General features: G+C 56.7%; 1 protein-coding gene across 6 annotated transcripts in view; it reads right to left on the bottom strand.

The window, feature by feature from the left end:
• Positions 1–17514, bottom strand: part of RNF220 (ring finger protein 220) — a 324075-nt gene that overhangs the window by 117347 nt on the left and 189214 nt on the right. For all 6 annotated transcript variants that reach the window (XM_005303038.5, XM_065553696.1, XM_065553698.1 and 3 more), the window contains one exon: positions 2663–2792. In XM_005303038.5, the coding sequence (XP_005303095.1) occupies positions 2663–2792 (130 nt within the window). The remainder of the gene's footprint in view (positions 1–2662; positions 2793–17514) is intronic.

Raw genomic sequence — 17514 nt, 5'->3', positions numbered from 1 at the left:
CAGCGGAGGTGGGAGTAAGCGCCGTCGACAGGAAGCCGCAGAGGTCGATTTTGCCACCATCCTCACAGCGGGGTAAGTCGGCTGCGATACGTCGAATTCAGCGACGCTATTCACGTAGCTGAATTTGCATATCTTAAATCGACTCCCCCCTGTAGTGTAGATGTAGCCTCAGTGATGTGTTTCAGGGGTAGCCGGGTTAGTCTGTATCAGCAAAAAAACCGAGGAGTCCTTGTGGCACCTTAGAGACTAACAAATGTATCTGGGCATAAGCTTTCGAGGGCTGGCCACGTGCCACAAGGACGCCTGGGTTTTCTTCTCGGTGACGTGTTGTCCTCTTGCTCCCGGCTCTTCCTGTGGCCAGGCCTCCGGGGCAGGGAGCGGAAGAGGGGCCACTCGGATGGTTACAGCCAATCGGCCCTGCCTGGCTGGGAGAGGTTCCAGGTAAGGAGCCACATTTGTGTCCCGCTCCCCGGAGCTCCTGCTCACCGCCCTGGCAGGAGTTTCGGTGGCTCCCTCCCCGGCTAGGGCGGCCGCGGCCAGGAGGCGGGGAGAGAGCGGCAGGGCGATGAGCGGCTTTGTTGCAGATTAGCCTCTCTTGCCTGAATCCATAGACTAGATTGACTGTTATCTGTCATGGCACGGTGGGAGTCGTTATTTAATAATTAATAAAGACCTCTGATTCTTCTTCACCATGCGCGGGGCCGAGCAGAGCCGGCCGGGGAAGAGAGGGCGAGCCACAGAGAGCTGTCTGCTCTTTAACTGCCGCTGTTATTGAAAGGAATAATGCCATTCTTTTTCATTTGTCAGCTGGCCCACAATGGCCCTTGTCACGCTTTATGATTTAGGGTTTCCTTTCCTTTCCCATTAAACGCCACCTTCCCAGCACCAGAGGCTGCTCGGCAGTTTCAGTTTCACTCTGATATTGGCCCAACTTCCTTGATGGGCTGCTCTGACCACTAATTGCTTCTCTTCATTTAAACCTGTTCACTAATTTGCAGTGGCCCTTTATTAAGTTGGATGCAGCCCAAATTACACCATAAATTACGCACACAAGGGGACTGGGTGTCGCGTGGGATAAATGGATTGGCTGTTTGCTTTTTTCCCCCCTCCTCTCTCTCACTGTCTCTCTTTTAAAGAGCCATGGAGCTGCACTCCACCTGAGTGCCACCTGGGTGATGAATCTGGGAGGTCTCCATCCAGCCCACATTCAGGAGGTCTCTGCTGAGGTTCCCTCCATTCCCCCTTCCTCTGCAGCCGATCACAGTCATTGCTTGGCTGGAAAAATATCCCAGACCAAGCTGAGTCTGAAATGGGCTCTCTCCAAAGCTCAGCGGTGGTCTGACCAGGTGCTATGGGGCAATTAATCTGAGCCACTCCCCCGCCGCCCCCAACTCCCTTCCCTATCCCTCGGTGATGTAACTTAGCTTCCCGTCGGCAGTTTGATTCTTTTTCTCACCTTTTAATGACCGGGGAATTCATTAATAATTGAAATAAACACGCTCTTTTCCGAGGCTGCTGAGTTTTATTAAGGCAGGGGCAGGGATCTGCCAACCCTTGGCTACAGTCATTCCCTAAATAACTGCTAGCAGTTAAACTGCAATTAATTTTTTTTTAACTAGGGGACTTTGCTGTGCTGGGGAAAGCAGCAGGCAGTGGGAGCTGAAAGGCAGCCCAGGGCAGCAGGCTCTCTGCTAAATACCTGCTGCCTTGGGGGGGGGGGGGGTTGGTTTTGCCCCCTTGAGCCCCAAACCTGCTGAAGCAAAGTACCAGGGAGGCCTCGAGCTGACAGCTCTAAGTACCTGCTCGCCCGAAAGCTCGCATCGCAGTGGGAAGCAGCATGTCCCTGCGTTTTAGCAGGGCTGGAGAACATAAGAACATAAGAACAGCCAGACCGGGTCAGACCAAAGATCCATCTAGCCCAGTCTCCTGTCTGCCGACAGTGGCCAATGCCCGGTGCCCCACAGGGAGTGAACAGAACAGGGAATCATCAAGTGATCCATCCTGTCACCCATTCCTAGCTTCTGGCAAACAGAGGCCAGGGACACCATCCCTGCCCAGCCTGGCTAATAGCCATTGATGGACCTGTCCATTAGTTTATATCTAAGGAGTGCTTCCGAATCTCTGCCATCCAATTGCAATGAACATCAGGGAGACATTACTCAGTGGAGTGTATTTAATGGCCGCGGGAAGCAGAATGAAGGGCCAAGGGCTGGGGGAAGGAGGCATCTCCTCCCCCGGAAGGAAGGCAGGTGAAGACCAGCTCTGAGCCCCAGAGGTGCAGTGAGCGTTGCTGGGGACTCAGCGGGTAAACGCACTGGCCCTTTGTTCTCTGGATGTCTGGGTTTTATGGTGGGCACTGCGCTCCACTCCCAGTCAAGCCAATGGACAGACTCCTGCTGACTTTGACGGGGGCTGGATCAGGCCCTGGGCTCCCATGTGAAAATGAGTTTGCTGGTTTTAGCCCAGTCCCCTGGGTGCTTCACGCCCACAATCCCCCCTCCCCATACACACACCGCGTTCGCTATCACTGGCAGGGCCTGCTTGGAAAGCGCCCATGGCCGGCTGGCCCTGGGGAGGCTCCTGCTCCCACACCTGGATTTTAAGCTTCGGCCAGTTGGCCGCTCTGGCGGAGAGAGGATGGAAAAACAGGGAAGCCCCTTACCTGACGTTCAGCTGAGTGAGTTTCTCCAGCTCCTGCTCCATGTGCTCCTGCAACTCGCCAGGGCGCAGAAGGACCTGGCAGATGGGGCAGATCGGGGCCTGGCTGTCGAACAAGGTTGCTTTCTTTTTGCCTGTGGGGAGAGGAGCGGAGAAAGCATTAACCCTCGTGCCTGCGTAAGCCCAGGCTTGGTTTTAACTGACATTAGCCCAGCCATGTTTCTCTGCTGGCCACACTGTAGCGCGTGGACCTGAGAGAGACCCCATGACACACAGATGTTAAAGGGGGTGGGTGGATGCCCTGCCCAGCCCCACGGCACAGCAACCCTGACGGGAGCAGAAAGGAAAGGTGCAGCTTTGCCATTCGGTTTCTATCGCGGCAGCTCCAAGCTTTTCCCGTGAACAGCCAGGTCAGACACAGCTTCTGGGTCCTATTCCCTTGCATGACTGAGACGGGGTGTTTGGGGCCAGGGCTGGGGGGGGGGGGGAATTGCTAGTGTGAGTGACACGCTCCCACCTGAGGCTGGCTGAATTCCAGCGTGATGATCTGAGCACGACTAACAGAATATGGGCTAATGGGACAAGCTATTCCATAGCGTATTTTCTAATGAATGTCATTCCCTGGCAGCAGACCCAGAGAGAGCACCAACACCCCTCCAGATTTCGGCTCTTCGGCCCGGCACCCTGTACAGCTCAGCACCAGCGGGGTCTAGTGAACCGAGCACTCCTCCATCTGTCTCTCTCTCTGTATCCGTCTCTCGTCTGTGGCAGGGCCCGGCTTTGTTCTCTTTGCACAGCACCTCGCACGCCCAGCTCCTAAATAATATTCTTGGCTCTGCCACTGCTTCCCTGGATGGCCTAGGGCAGGACCTTTTCCCCGCTCTGTGCCTCAGTCCCCCCAGCTATAAAACATTGCTCTGCCACTTGGAGATGGACGGACGATAAAGCGCTAATTATTGTTGTTAAGCCCGACAGCCCCCTGTGTGAGGTGGGCCAGGATCATTACCCCCAGAGTAGAGAGAGGGGAATTCCCCCAGCCCACGCAGGAAGGCAGCGGCAGAGCGGCCTACAATCCAGGACACTGCTCCCCTCCTCCCACCCCGCTCAGGGATGAGTAAGTCCCACTGAAGGCCATGGGAATTCCTCATTTCCTGTGGTGAGAGGAGAGAAACCCCCAGAGCGCCTGCCTTGTTCCAGCTCCGGACTCAGAGTACACGCCTCTCACTCCCGCCCAGCCCCACTCCTCCAGTAACAGGACGTATAAAAGGAGAGCTCAGCGCCATGTGGGAGCCTGGCGGGGGCTCCCTCCCGCTCTGCAGCAGCTTCTCATTACCAAATCCCACCCTGCGCTCCCTGGGGCGCTGCACCGTGGCCACGGCCACACGCCTCGCCTGGCTTCCGGACAGCAGCTCCCCAGCGCTCCAGGACGAAGGCTGGCAGCCCACCTGAAAGGTCAGGGTCCAGATCCTGGCTTCGCTGGGCTGAAGTTCACAGCATCACACCAGGGACGTGGTTCGTCTCCCCATAGGTTGATGTTATCAGGGGGCCGATCCTGAGAGGTGCTGAGTGTCTCCGACTTCCCTGGGAGTTGAGGGCGCTTAGAACCCTGCAGGATCAGCCTGGGGAGAGCTCAGGAAAACTCGTGCGGCTCGCCCCAAACCTGAGAACGCTGCCTTTCTATTTTCACTGTACAACCAGATTTCTCTGTTTAAGTCCCTGTTCCTAAGCCAATTTCCTCCAGCTCGGAAACTTTATTGCCCCCTCCGTTAGGAATATACAGCGCCTATTTAACATAAAATAAAACTCTAAAGCAAACAATGAAGCTACAATAAAGGAAAAAACCCCACCGGCCTCCAAATCCCTATTTCCCAGCTGTATTAGCGACTGTGCTCATAAGGGGGCGTGCCGAGTCCAGGTCTGAGCACTCCTGCAAGGGGAAGCATGCTTTATGGCTGCCCGTTGTCATCTAATGTGAACCCTCCTGCTGGATTATTTATTTATGTGTTAGACACGGATCAAATTGGTGAAATCCAAGCGAGAGGCAGTAATGCACAATAAAGCAGTCTGCGCTGGCTACAAAGGGCTGCATGCAACATGGCCTTCCAATCACAAGCCAAAAGGTGCCATTTTATGGCTCCTGAGAACGGCGGAGCCCAGCTCAATGACTCCCCGTTAAAGGAAGGATGAAATGTTGGTGCAGGCAGTTCTCCGGGGTTCCTGCTGCTCACCGTATAAACGGCCCGTGCACACATTGAACGAGAGGCAAGGTCTGAAATAAGTGTGTGACTAACCTTGGCTCCCCCTTGCCTTCCAAGGGCACAAGTAGCCAGTGATGGTGCTTCCGTGGGGCTCGCAAAGCACTTTAGACAAGGCCGTTAATTAGCCGTGGGGCAGTTAGCTAGCAGCTCACTTTTCCCATGAGGAAATGGCGACAGTGAGAGGGAAGGCGCTTGCCCAAGGTCAGAGCCAGAGATCGGAACAACACCATCAATTGACCGTCTCTTTACAGCCCCTCCTGCTCTAGCCACTAACTCATACTCCCTTCCCAAAGCCAGGCAGGGAACTCGGGAGTCCTGACTCGCAGTCCCCCTCTAGCCACGAGACACAATTTCTGCCTCCAGCCCAGAACTGACCCCAAGAGTTCTGACCCCTCTCCCACGCCTCCCTGCTCCATCCACTGGACCCCACTCCCCTCCCGGCAGATTTGCAGACATGCAGCTTTGCTATCCTGGGATGTCTCCCTCTCTCTCAGACACAAGCTCTCTCCTCAGTCTCTCGTGTTTAAATAATGCCCCGAAACCAAACCAGAGCCAAACAGCCAGCGCGCGCTGACCCCGGCGGGAAAGGCCGGCATTTGAGCAATTCCAGCTTCCTGTTGGAGCCTTTCCACTTTTGTGTGGCGGGGGCTTGAAATAGCCCAGGAGGGACCCCCACCGCCTGCTATTTATAATGTTAGCCCCAGCAACAAAACAATGGCGTTGTCTGAGTCTCCCTCCCAAAATAAACAGGCCGTCTTCGAGCGGACGGGAAATCCTGCTGGGTCCCCGCTGGGTAAACACGCTGCCCTCCTAGATCCCCTCCCCATCCGCCTGCGCTGGGCGTGCACCCTCTGAGACCTAGGCTGCCTGGGACGTGGAACGGTAGCGGCTGCGCTGGGATGGGGCGGGCTCCCTTTCCTGCCATCGCCACTAGGGGCGCTCTGGAGCCACCGTCTCCAGCCGTGCTCTCAGGGCCGAGCCCGGGGGGCCTTAGGACAAAGGAGGGAAACTCCCCCGGGGCCATGCAGCAGCGGCACTGCTACAGCCGCCTCCAGAAACCAAAGCAAAACATGCCCAGCAAGTGCTAGGGGCGGCTTTGCTACCCTCAACTGAACGGCCTGTTTCACCCGCTCTGTGTCAGCACGCTGGGGGCATGCGGACACTGCCCTGCAATGAGCTCCCCTGGGCAGCTACGGGTTAAACCGGCGCCGTTTCCCTGGCACGGACCAGAGCTGTAGGCTGTAGGATCCTTCCTCGAACGCTGGGGGCTATGAAATGGAGCCTGCCTGGTCTCCAAGGGGCCACGTGGCTTCCTCTCTGCCAGGAGACCGCCCCCCTCTTCCAGGGCCTGAGCCAAGCGTCGCTGCCGTTAACGGAAAGACTCTCACCGACTACACTGGGCGCTGGTGTTCCCAAGCCCAGCCTCTCTGTCCAGGGTCCAGCCGGCCAGGCCAGCAGGAGCAGTGAGCAGTGCTCCCCTTAGCTGCCAGCTACGCACACTGTATTGTAACAAAGCGGTGCCAACCAAGCACGGGGCAGCTGTCCCTACTCGGACCGTGGTGGGGACAGCAGGGCGAGAGCTCCCACCCCCTTGCTCCGGTGAGCACAGGCGCCTTCCACGGGAGGTGTCGGGGGGCATCCTCCATCAGGGTTCAGCAGTGCGGGGCCTGTGACACACAGCTGCGCTGGTGCTTCGTGGCAGAGAGGGCAAGACACGGCCACTGCCCAGAGGAGCTGCCAGTCTCACTACGAGCAGCAGGGAGGGGACCCGTTCTGACGCCTACACACGGCTCCCAGGCCTGCAGGACTGACGGGAAATAGGGAGCGCTAGATGTGTTGTCGGTGTGCAAGGCCAACTGAGAACACACCCCGGACCGTATTCCCTGGCCTCAGAGCCCAGCCAGACTCCCACCCTTTGATCTCTTCTGTCGTCTGGGGATGACGCCCGGGCATCGTGCAATGCTAGAGAAGGGTGCAGCGACTCCTGAGTGCAACAGCAAAGCAGGGCGGAGACATCCCCAGCTTGGCATCAGCCCAATCCCTAGGTAGAGGCCGGCAGGGCACTCACCACCACGAAGGAGAGAGTCCGGCTCTGGGATCTCAAGCCGGTCACTGACCCAGCCCACGCCACTGAAAATCAGAAGCCGCCTCTGAACTGAGCTAGGCGGGTAAATCTATTCCACTGGGTACCTGTGACAGGCGCTGCCCAGAGTTCCCATCCTGGGTCAGACCTGCCTGCCCATGAGGACGCAGCCGGTGCCCCCAGCTCCACTCTCCGACCTGTGCCAAGCCCGCTCCTGCGAGACCCTGAACGGCTCTTTTCAGGGTTTGTTTTTGGCAGCTGTGTTTTTGTTTTCCTCGCCTCTCTCTCCCCCCCCACTTCAGTCCCTTGTAATGCTGTCGGGCTCTGCTCCAGTGTTTACCTTCCTCGACTCCGCTGCGTTTCCCCGTCGCTGGCTAGTGCCAGAGAGATGAAAAGGCAGGGCCCGACGCTCCTGCTGTTTGCAGGGTCTCTGAGGCTCCGAGGAAATGTTTAAATGTAAGTGTTGAAACTGAATATTTCCTGCCCTGAAAGCAGAGAGTTCTTGATACACAAATGAACTCCTGCACCGTGGAATTTTTCCACGGGCCCCTTCCGAGGGAGCTTGCAAATGGATCACAACCCAGGCGGCTACTGAATTAATAGTAACGCACCCGCCTCTCCCTTCTGAAGCCTGAGAGCTAGATCCTTGTCTTGGTTACATTGATGTCAATCCAGAGCAACTCCACTGATTTCCATGGTGCGACTCCAGATTGACACCAGCGTGACTGACAGCAGGATCGGGTCCCTGGGCTCCGAACGCAGCTTAGAGATCCGTGAAATGAGTCTGGCAATCGCAGCTCAGTCCCCGACGAGCTCCATTGTTATAAAACAGACACAAATACAGCCTGTGCCCACCTATTAAATCTGAAATAGTAGAGAGGGTTGTGTCAGGATTGAGGGGCATCGGCAGAGCTGCGTGGGGGGGATCAGGGCTGGGATACCAGGGGGCTGCGGGTCGGGATTGAGGGGCATCAACAGAGCTGTGAAAGTCTGTTGCTGAAGTCATTCTAAAAAGAACAACTGAAGGAAACTCCTTCACTTCAAACAGCAAGAGAAATGCAAAGGAGGCAACTCCTCCTCTCAGAGACTTTGGACAGCGAAGTTCTCAACCTCCTTCAGCTCCCTCTGAGCTGTAAATCGCCCCCAAACGCCAAGTAAAAGTTCCTCCGCTCAGCTTTAAAAAAAAGCGGGCATCCCCGGCAGCGAATGCAATGGAACCGACTGGCGGGTAATAGGTGGGGTCAGATGACTCACCAATAGCGCATATAAGGCAGCTGAGACCTCCGGCTGAATTCCCACCGGCCCTTTCCATTTCCCACGGTGAAGATGAGCTGGGTTCCTCGGGCAGCATTATTACCAGATCCCAAAGAGCAGGATCTGGTAACAACTGGGGTCGCACCAGACTGGGGAGCTCAGAGCTAGGCCGGATCAGCGCCAGCTCTAGCAGCCAGCTAAAAACACAATCCCTAGCGTGTCACGATGGGAACCAGGCAACCTCCAGAAGTTCTTTGCCAGGGTGGGTCAGTGTCACTATCCCCACTGCACAGATGGAGAAACCGAGGCATTCGGCGGTGAAATGAATCCCACGGTGAGGCAATGACTGACCTACGACTGACTCCCAGCCTCCTGCTCCAAGCACCAGATCTCACTCGCTCCTTGATCTGGAAATAGATCCCAGGAGTCCTGACTCCCAGCCCTTCCCCCCACCGCTCTAGCCACTAAACCACAGCTCCCTCCCCAGGGCCAGGAATCCTGAATATTATCAATGTCCATATTATGTAAAGGAGCCCCTCAGCTCCTAGCGCCACAGGCAGATCAGATCGACCTGAGCTACAGATGGATGGGAGAAGAGACGTGGCTGAAATGGCACTATAGAAAACCCTAGACTAGTTTAGACGCACAGAGAAGACCCCACTAATCCCCTAGGAAATTCTGCCATTTCTATGGTACTTCATGTGGGAACGGCTCAGATCCCGCCGTGATGGCCAACAGCACAAAACCCTAAAATAGAAAGATCAGCAAAAGGAGAGCTGGGAACAGCCCCGTTAGGAAGAGCTGGGAGAACACTGCAAACGATGCCCTAGAAGCATCGGCTAGATCCTCACATCAATTTACTCTGGCGGACTCTGCCCCCTTTTGTGCCTGTGAATGGTGGTGGGTCACGTGTTATTAGCACCGGCACCAAGGAAAGTCAACTTCAAACTCCACCCCCGCCCAGTGCACGCAGAAAGCAAACCCGGGAATTCATTTTCGGTGAGCGTTAGACCAGAACGACCGTCGTCCAGTCAGCAAACAGAAACGATTCCATGTGACTTACGGAACAAGTCACCACTGGGTAAGAGAAATTCACACGCAACTTTGAATCAACAAAGTTGAGAAGAATTATGCATCGGTTCATTCCGGGAACTCAATAAGATGCAAAATTAGTTGAATACATTGTTTGGAATTGGATTATTTGTTCGGAACTACAACCTGCTCATCTAGCCCCTGCCCCAGCCAATGCGTCTCTCCGGGTCTCCCTGGCTGGGTATGTAAACGGGGCCCATGTGGTATGTTCAAGTGGGCAGGGCAGCAAGGAGGAAAAGCAGGCTTGTTTGTTACAGGCTATTTGCTAGTGTTTTGCCCATTCTACTTTGAAGCGTCCCAGCAATGGGGCTCTGACCCCCTCCCTAGAGATCGCCTCACCAGGATGGCTTTCCTTGTGCTCAGTTGCTTTTCTCCCTGGCTTTGTCTCATCCCACTGAAACGGGGCGATGAGACAAATGATCAGAAAACTCCTTCCCCCCATTTCATTGTTGTAGCCCAAGTCATGTTCCAGGCGTGTGAGGGCAACTGAGACCACTCTTCCATTTCCTTGGCTTATTTTCGCCTTCTTTTTTTTTTTAAATGCCTCTATCACTTAAAATCAATCCAAATCATTTGACCTGAAACGCCTCTGAATAAAAACAACCCCATGCTGGGACCTGAGGCCCAACAGTTGATGCTGCGCCCGTCGGGCTGCGCTGAAACCAGGTGGGTGGGAAGGGTCACGCTGACACAGCCTCCCTGGGGCCGTCACCGCTGCAAGCGCCGATGATACACCCCCCACGCACGCCTACACACGTTTCCGCAGCAATTTGTTTCTGGTCTGTGATGGGCCTGGTGTTATTTGTGTCCTGATAGCAGGTATCTTGCGTGACAGGCCTCCTTTCCTTCCAGCTCACAAAACAATCATTCAAAGCAAGCCCCATATTAGCTCTGAAGCAGCCAAACGCTCGCTCTCCTCCCCGTGAACTGGGCAATGCCGTCCATGGCACGCAGCTCGGCAGTGACAGTAAGTGGTGGGGAAGGGGCTGTGGTGGGCTGATGGGCGGAGGATAAGAACCCAGCGATTAAAGGGGAGATGGTTTATGTGTCAGCGCAGAGTATCTGCAAACAGGCAGAAAGACGTGGGGAAGCAGAAAGTATTTGGTAATGAAGTGACAGGACGTGAATAATGTTGATCTTTGCCTTCCGTATTTATGCTCTAATCAGCATATCCCTGTCTGTGGATTTGGACCATACCAGGCTATTGACTGGCCTGCTTTAGGGCCGGAGCACTGCTTTCGTGGGGTTTCCAATGCTTCCCTGAGGGCCCGATTCTGAGGGGTGGGGAACGTTCGCGGCTTCCGCACATCACCGGATCAGGACGCTGAGCTCTGAGTCAGTTTCAGAGCACTGCCTTATGAATCTGAACCCCCCCAAGCCGCCTCTCAGACCCGGGCAGGCGAAGGAAACGTGGCCCTAGAGGGAGGCAGGCTGCTGTGGGTGAGCGCTGGCCGAGTCTGGAGGGAGGGAATGGTAATGGGCGTAGGGAAGGCTGTTGTGGTCACAGCTCTCTCAGGGGTCGGAGGGCAGGGCTGTCACAGGGCAACGCCCTCAGAGACGTGCCCGCGGTTCTTTGTCCTGCCAGAGCTGAGCCCTGCGCAGTGGCATTTCCTCTGGCTTCCATCCCCCGGGGGAGATCGGACTCTTCACCCACAGGCCCAGGTTGCCCAGAAGACACCTTGACTTCTCCACCATCTGTGCTCTCCCCTTCTCCCGCTTCCCCTGCAGGAGGCCATTGCGCGGACACCAGCACGTCCTCCGGGGGCCTCTGCAGAAAGGCATCATCCACCTGACTGAACCCCATAGGGCCACCAACTTTCTACTTTCTGAAAAATGAACCCCCCTGCTCCACCTCTTCCCTCGGCCCCACCCCCTGCTCCGCCTCTTCCCCGGCCCCACCCCCTGCTCCACCTCTTCCCCCGGCCCCACCTCCTACCCCGCCTCTTCCTCCGGCCCCACCCCTGCCCCGCCTCTTCCTCCGGCCCCACCCCTGCCCTGCCTCTTCCCCCGGCCCCACCCCCTACCCCGCCTCTTCCTCCGGCCCCACCCCTGCCCTGCCTCTTCCTCCGGCCCCACCCCCTGCCCCGCCTCTTCCCCCGCCCCCACCCCTGCCCCGCCTCTTCCCCTGGCTCCACCCCCTGCTCTGCCTCTTCCCCAGACCCCACCCCCTGCTCCGCCTCTTCCCCCTGCCCCACTCCCACTCCCTGCTCCGCCTTATCCCCAGACCCCACCCCCTGCTCCGCTTCTTCCCCCGGCCCCACCCTCTGCCCCGCCTCTTCTCCTGGCCACACCCCTGCTCCGCCTCTTTCCCCGGCCCCACCCCTGCCCCGCCTCTTCCCCAGACCCCACCCCCTGCTCCGCCTCTTCCCCCGGCCCCACCCCCTGTTCCGCCTTATCCCCCGACCCCACCTCCTGCTCCGCCTCTTCCCCAGACCCCACCTCCTGCTCCGCCTCTTCCTCCGGCCCCACCCCCTGCTCTGCCTCTTTCCCAGACCCCACCCCCTGCTCCGCCTCTTCCCCCGGCCCCACCCTCACCCCCTGCTCCACCTTATCCCCAGACCCCACCCCCTGCTCCGCCTCTTCCTCCAGCCCCACCCCCACTCCCTGCTCCGCCTTATCCCCAGACCCCACCCCCTGCTCCGCTTCTTCCCCCGGCCCCACCCTCTTCCTCTGGCCCCACCCCTGCCCCGCCTCTTCCCCAGACCCCACCCCCTGCTCCGCCTCTTCCCCATACCCCACCCTGCCCCGCCTCTTCCCCAGACCCCAACCCTGCCCCGCCTCTTCCCCCGACCCCCGCCCCGCCTCTTCCTCCAGCCCCACCCCCTGCCCCGCCTCTTCCCCAGACCCCACCCCCTGCTCCGCCTCTTCCCCTGGTCCCACCCTGCCCCGCCTCTTCCCCTGGCCCCACCCCCTGCTCCACCTCTTCCCCATACCCCACCCTGCCCCGCCTCTTCCCCAGACCCCAACCCTGCCCCGCCTCTTCCCCCGACCCCCGCCCCGCCTCTTCCTCCAGCCCCACCCCCTGCTCCGCCTTTTCCCCAGACCGCACCCCTGCCCCGCCTCTTTTCCAGACTCCACCCCTGCCCCGCCTCTTCCCCCGACCCCACCCCAGCTCAGAATCTAGCCTTGCAAGCACGCACACTCTGACCTCAACTATCCAAACGCCAGGCACTCAGCAAGTATGTTCAGACCCCCCTCCTCGGGGGTCTCCATGTGACTAACACATCCTGCCATGGATAACTGAGGCTGAACTGCACATTCATTCTGGGCAGGTGGGAGAGTTGGTTTTGATTTACAAATTCTTTTGAGGAGTCACTTGTTAGTATTAATTATTTCGGTACCGGAGCAGCGAGAAGGCCCCAGCAGAAACTGTCTTGACTATGAAGGTAGAAGACAGCAAGGGTGGGTGAAAGGAGGCATTCTCCCCCTTTTACAGATGGGGGAATTGAGGCCCAGAGAAATTAAATGACTTGCCTAAAGTCACACAGAGCTGAAAACTTAATCCAGGTCTCCTGAGGCCCAGTGCAGTGCTGCGACCATAACCCTATCCTCCCTTTGTAGCTTATCTAGCTACGGCTCTGATTTCTCGAGACAACATCTGGGTTCCTCTTGAGACAGGAGGGCTATGGAGAGCTCCAATGGGGAAAAGATTGCTAAAATACTGATTTTATTACTGCACTAGTTTGTTTCCATCTTCCCGTACTTCACAGGTGGGTTCCCAGTGCAGCTGCTGCTCTGGGTAAACGCGGTCATTTAACTGGAAGGCCCCGATTCTTAGCTGGGGTAAACCCAATTAGCACCAGATGAGGACCTGGTCCAAAGTGACTATATGTGACGACTATAAATGAGAAGAATGCTTGGTACTTCTATAGAGTGATCTGAGGACCACCGGAACTGCCCAAGCGGATCAGACCCTAGGTCCAGCTAGGTGACCAGTACCAGATGCTGCCGAGGAAGGCGCTAGAAACGCCCGGGTGGGGAACAGCACCCAAAGCCCCTGCGCTCAATCTGCAGAGAGCACAGCTGCCCATCGCAGGAGAGAGGAAGATGGATTGCGCTGGGCAATAATTTAAGAAACGGAGTGAGTCTGTACATCCAATCACTTTACAAATCAGAGAAAAGGGAGAGGGGAGGGGTGGGGGGGAAGAAGTGAAAAGGCCGCGCAGGGAAATGCATCACAATTACTGTCTGAGCTCTAATGAGGAGCCTGTCATGAGGCTGTCATCCTGCGGAAAGCCACCTACTCAGAAAGATTCAATAAAAAAGTAGCAGAGAGATAAAAAAGAGATATATTTCAGCCCTTGCTAATATTCTTTTCATTTGTCCCAGCACAAAATAAGATACTGCACTTAACCGGCTCGGTTAAAATGAAAAGGGGGGGGCCCGCGTTGATCAATACCACTAAAAGCCGGGCGACACGGTGATGGAGTGCAATTTTTTTGTCTGTGCTGAAGCAGAGCAGAAAGGCCCGGGCGGTGTAATTTATGATTCGCACGCACGCCGGCTAACTAGAGGCTGACAAGACAATGAATTCTCGATGAGAAGAACGCAGGCCGCGGAAAGAAAAGAGAGAGGAAAGGGAGAGTGTGGCAGGGATGGGAAGGAGAAGAGAGGAAAAGGCCACTGGCGCTGGGACAGACTGCCGCCCCATCTCACCAGTGCTGCTTTGATACTTGGCACAAGGAGCATCTTAGCACCGGAGCGAAGCAGCAACGCGTCCCCTAGATTTACAGGCAAGAAAGAGACATGTTAAGAAGAAACTTGGAGCCTGTTCTAGTTTCCCCTGGTTATTGGCTTGTCCAGCTTTTCCCCTGCGTGGCCTACATCTCTCAGACCCCCGAGGCCAGACTGCCTTGTGTGGGTGGCATCCTTGCCGTGTTCTGTCAACGGCCAGCAGTCCACTCCCCGTGGGCAGGTGAACTCTCCACTGCTGTAAATCTGGAGGAGGCGCCTCTTGCCTGTAGCTGACTTCTCCCCTCCTCTGCACGGAGCAGAGCTCAGACGCTAGGGAAAACGGAGCGCCCCCCCCCCGGCCCCTCGTCTTCTCTAACTAGCTGCCTCAGCACCAAAATATTTACACGCCCTGAGCAAAGTCTTGGCTCCACTGAAGTCAGTGGGAGCTCTGCTATGAACGTCAGTGGGGCTAGGATCTCATGTCCAGATGGGCTTGCCAGGAGAAATGGGGGAACTGGTTTCTCTGTGAAGTTAAAAACGTTGGATTCCTTCCCCCAACCTGGCTTGCCAGCGTATTCTGCTAACAGGGTGCCCCTGATTCTATTCCGCTCGGCCGCAGCGCCTCTGGCTAGGACAGCAGAAGACGGTGCACACATGGGGAGTCCCTTGCTGAGTCAGGGGTTGGTTGTCGAATTCAGGCTGGAGATCTTCAGCGGGGCAAAATACAGGAGAGTCCAGGACAATAATTAAAGCCAGCAGCCGGGGTGTTGAGCACCCATACGCTGGGTGTCTCAGGGGGTCGGGAATGGGCTGTGATCCTTTCACCTCTAAGGCTGCCGTTTCCAGCCTGGCTCCAGAACACTGGTGACTAAAAGTTGTTGCTGTCGGAGGCTGATTTCGTGGCCCCATGTGAAGCGAGGTGGGGCTCAGGCCACTGCCTGGGGGGCAGGTGTCGTTGCTGGCAGTTCCCCCCGGCGAGGCTAAGGATTAATGCCACCTGTCCTCCTTCACACTCCAGCTGGGGTAGGTAGAGGCAGGCAGAGGCAGTTGCAACTATCCCGCGAAGGAAGGAATTTGAGTCTCCAGGGATGTCAGCCAGGCAACCGTCACCAGCCGGCTTGTTTTTGGATGGCGAAGAGCCACGGGCCACAGAAGAACCTTCACTCATCACCAGGGTTACTTCCATGACCTCGTCTGCCACACCATTGAACAGCGGCACCTGCCGAACCAGCTGGGGGCTGGGGGGGGGTCTGCTTAGCTGCGCCGCCCAGGCGGGAGGATCCAGTTTAATTTTCTGTGTTTGGTCTCTTGTTCTTGGGCCAAGGTTAAATGGTTATGGTCCAAAATTCCTCTGTCCGTTCCATAAAGGCAAAGGCAGGAGGAGCGAGAGGCAGGAGGTGGAAGTTTAATGTGGAGACCGCGCCTGGCCAGGAAGCACTCACAGAGGCTGGAATGAAGGACAAGAAGGTGCCCTGCAGAGTAGGAAGGCAGGCGTGGAGAGCAATGCTAAGGTCACAGATGTATGGAGACTCTGAGCAAACAGGATCTCAGACTCTTGGTTCAGGGCTGTCATCTTTCTGGGAATCCATTTTCTGACCGGTGCGGGCACTTCCCCATGCACGGTATAGCTATCTCTTGGGTCCTTGGCTGGCCCGCATTACCTCAGTATGGATATCCCGTCCCTTTCTCGGCAGTAGCTTGTGAGACTGTCGTTCTCAGAGCTGGCTGAATGACGCAAAAGTGCGTTTGTGGCCACTCCTTCCAATCCTGGACAGTTGGGCTCTCCTGGGCTCACACCCCTTACTATTCAGGGTGTGCTGATCTGGGGAGGCCTGGGGAAAGCCCAGATCTGGGAGCCAGGAGCTTCTGCTGACGCTGTGGCCTTGAGCAATTCACGTAGGTCCTCATTTTCCAAAGAGCCTACTAGCTTTGAGCACTTCCATTTTGGGGAGTCCCACTCGAGACCCCTGGGGCTGCAAGAGGTGCTGAGTGTCACGGAGTCCCCAGGCGATGCTCTGGAACTGCTCCCCACAAAGCCTGTCAGGACTTTGGGGAGCCTCCTCTCCCTCGGAGCAGATCATCTTCAAGGCAAGAAGCTCACACGGCTTCACCTCCTGGGTCTCTCCTGGGAGCATTCAGCACGTGCCCCTCCGTGCGCTTCCCACAGCGAGTCCGCCCCGGCGGGGTCCTGGGGAAGCCAAAGGGTTCTGCACCCCCCATTTCGCAGTCAGACGTGACTCTCAGCCAGCCAGTAAAACAGAGGTTTATTAGATGACAGGAACACGGTCTAAAACAGAGCTTGTAGGTACAGCGGCGAACGGGACCCCTCGGCCGGGTCCATTATGGGGTGCAGAGAGCCAGACACCCACGTCTGCCCTCACTCCTAGTCCCCAGGTAGCTCCAACTCTCAAACCCCCTCCAGCCCCTCCTTCTCTCGGCTTTGTCTCTTTCCTGGGCCAGGAGGTCACCTGATCCCTTTGTTCACCTTTAGCTATTTCCTTGCAGGGGGGAAGGGGCCCTGGCCATTTGTTGCCAGGGAGACAGAGTGTCAGTGATTTATGCGCACTGGCCTTTCCCCACTACCTAGAGACTTAAGAAATACATAGGGGAAACTGAGGCACCCACACAGTATTCAGAGGAAACATTAAGAACAGTCCCACTTTGTCACACTGAGCACTTGCAATTCCAGCCAAAGTCAGTGCTTAGCGCCTCTGAAAACAAGGCTCAAGGGGACTCAAGACCCCCAGAATGAGCGGCCACTTGTGAAAATGGTGGCCGTGCCCTCTGACTCCCCATCCGTCCAACGGCGCTAATGAGACTTTGCAGGGGGCTCAGTGAGGCCAAAACCATCAAGGGGCCAAAGCATCACTTTGCCACGGAAACAGTGGCACAGGTCCCCCTTCAAGTGACAGTGACGCTGGTCCATGAGCCAGCCGGTGGTAGCCACAGGTTAAGGGAATTGAGGCAAATTAACCAGCACCTAGATGGGTGCTGGTCTCCATGTCAATTGCTTGATATAAGGAGGAAACTCCGTTTTAAAAGCTGCCCTGGATGCAGCCACTAGCAAACGACCCTGCATCGGCTCCAGGGAGGGACTAGAAGGAACTTTTCCATCTCGTTACTTCCAGGGGTCTCACTGCGGCGCTATCTGAGCTCTTCTCTAGAGCCCGCGGGGCAGATTTGAAAGGAATCATCAGGTGCCCAGCTGTTGTGGCATTGAGGTCCGCGTAGCCGAGTCCTGGTTTCCCCGTGTCTCTGGACTGCCCACTAAAGGAATCGAGCGCACCCGCAGAGACAGAAACAGCCTGCAAATGGGGACTCTCCATTCGTCCTTTGATTTTCAAACGAGAGCCCAGGAAAAGTCCTGCCCCCCCTTTGGGAAGGGGTGATTAGCACCCGCTCTCCTTCCCTGTGCCTGCGTGAAGCCTGGAACCGTGCAAGTCGTGCCAAACCACCAGCACCTTTCACCACAACCCCATCCCTCTCCCACAACGC

The sequence above is a fragment of the Chrysemys picta genome, chromosome 8 (assembly GCF_011386835.1).
Source record: "Chrysemys picta bellii isolate R12L10 chromosome 8, ASM1138683v2, whole genome shotgun sequence".
Taxonomy (NCBI): domain Eukaryota; kingdom Metazoa; phylum Chordata; order Testudines; family Emydidae; genus Chrysemys; species Chrysemys picta.
Note: the sequence above shows the minus strand (reverse complement) of the source record. Positions and strands in the feature narration are given on the sequence as shown.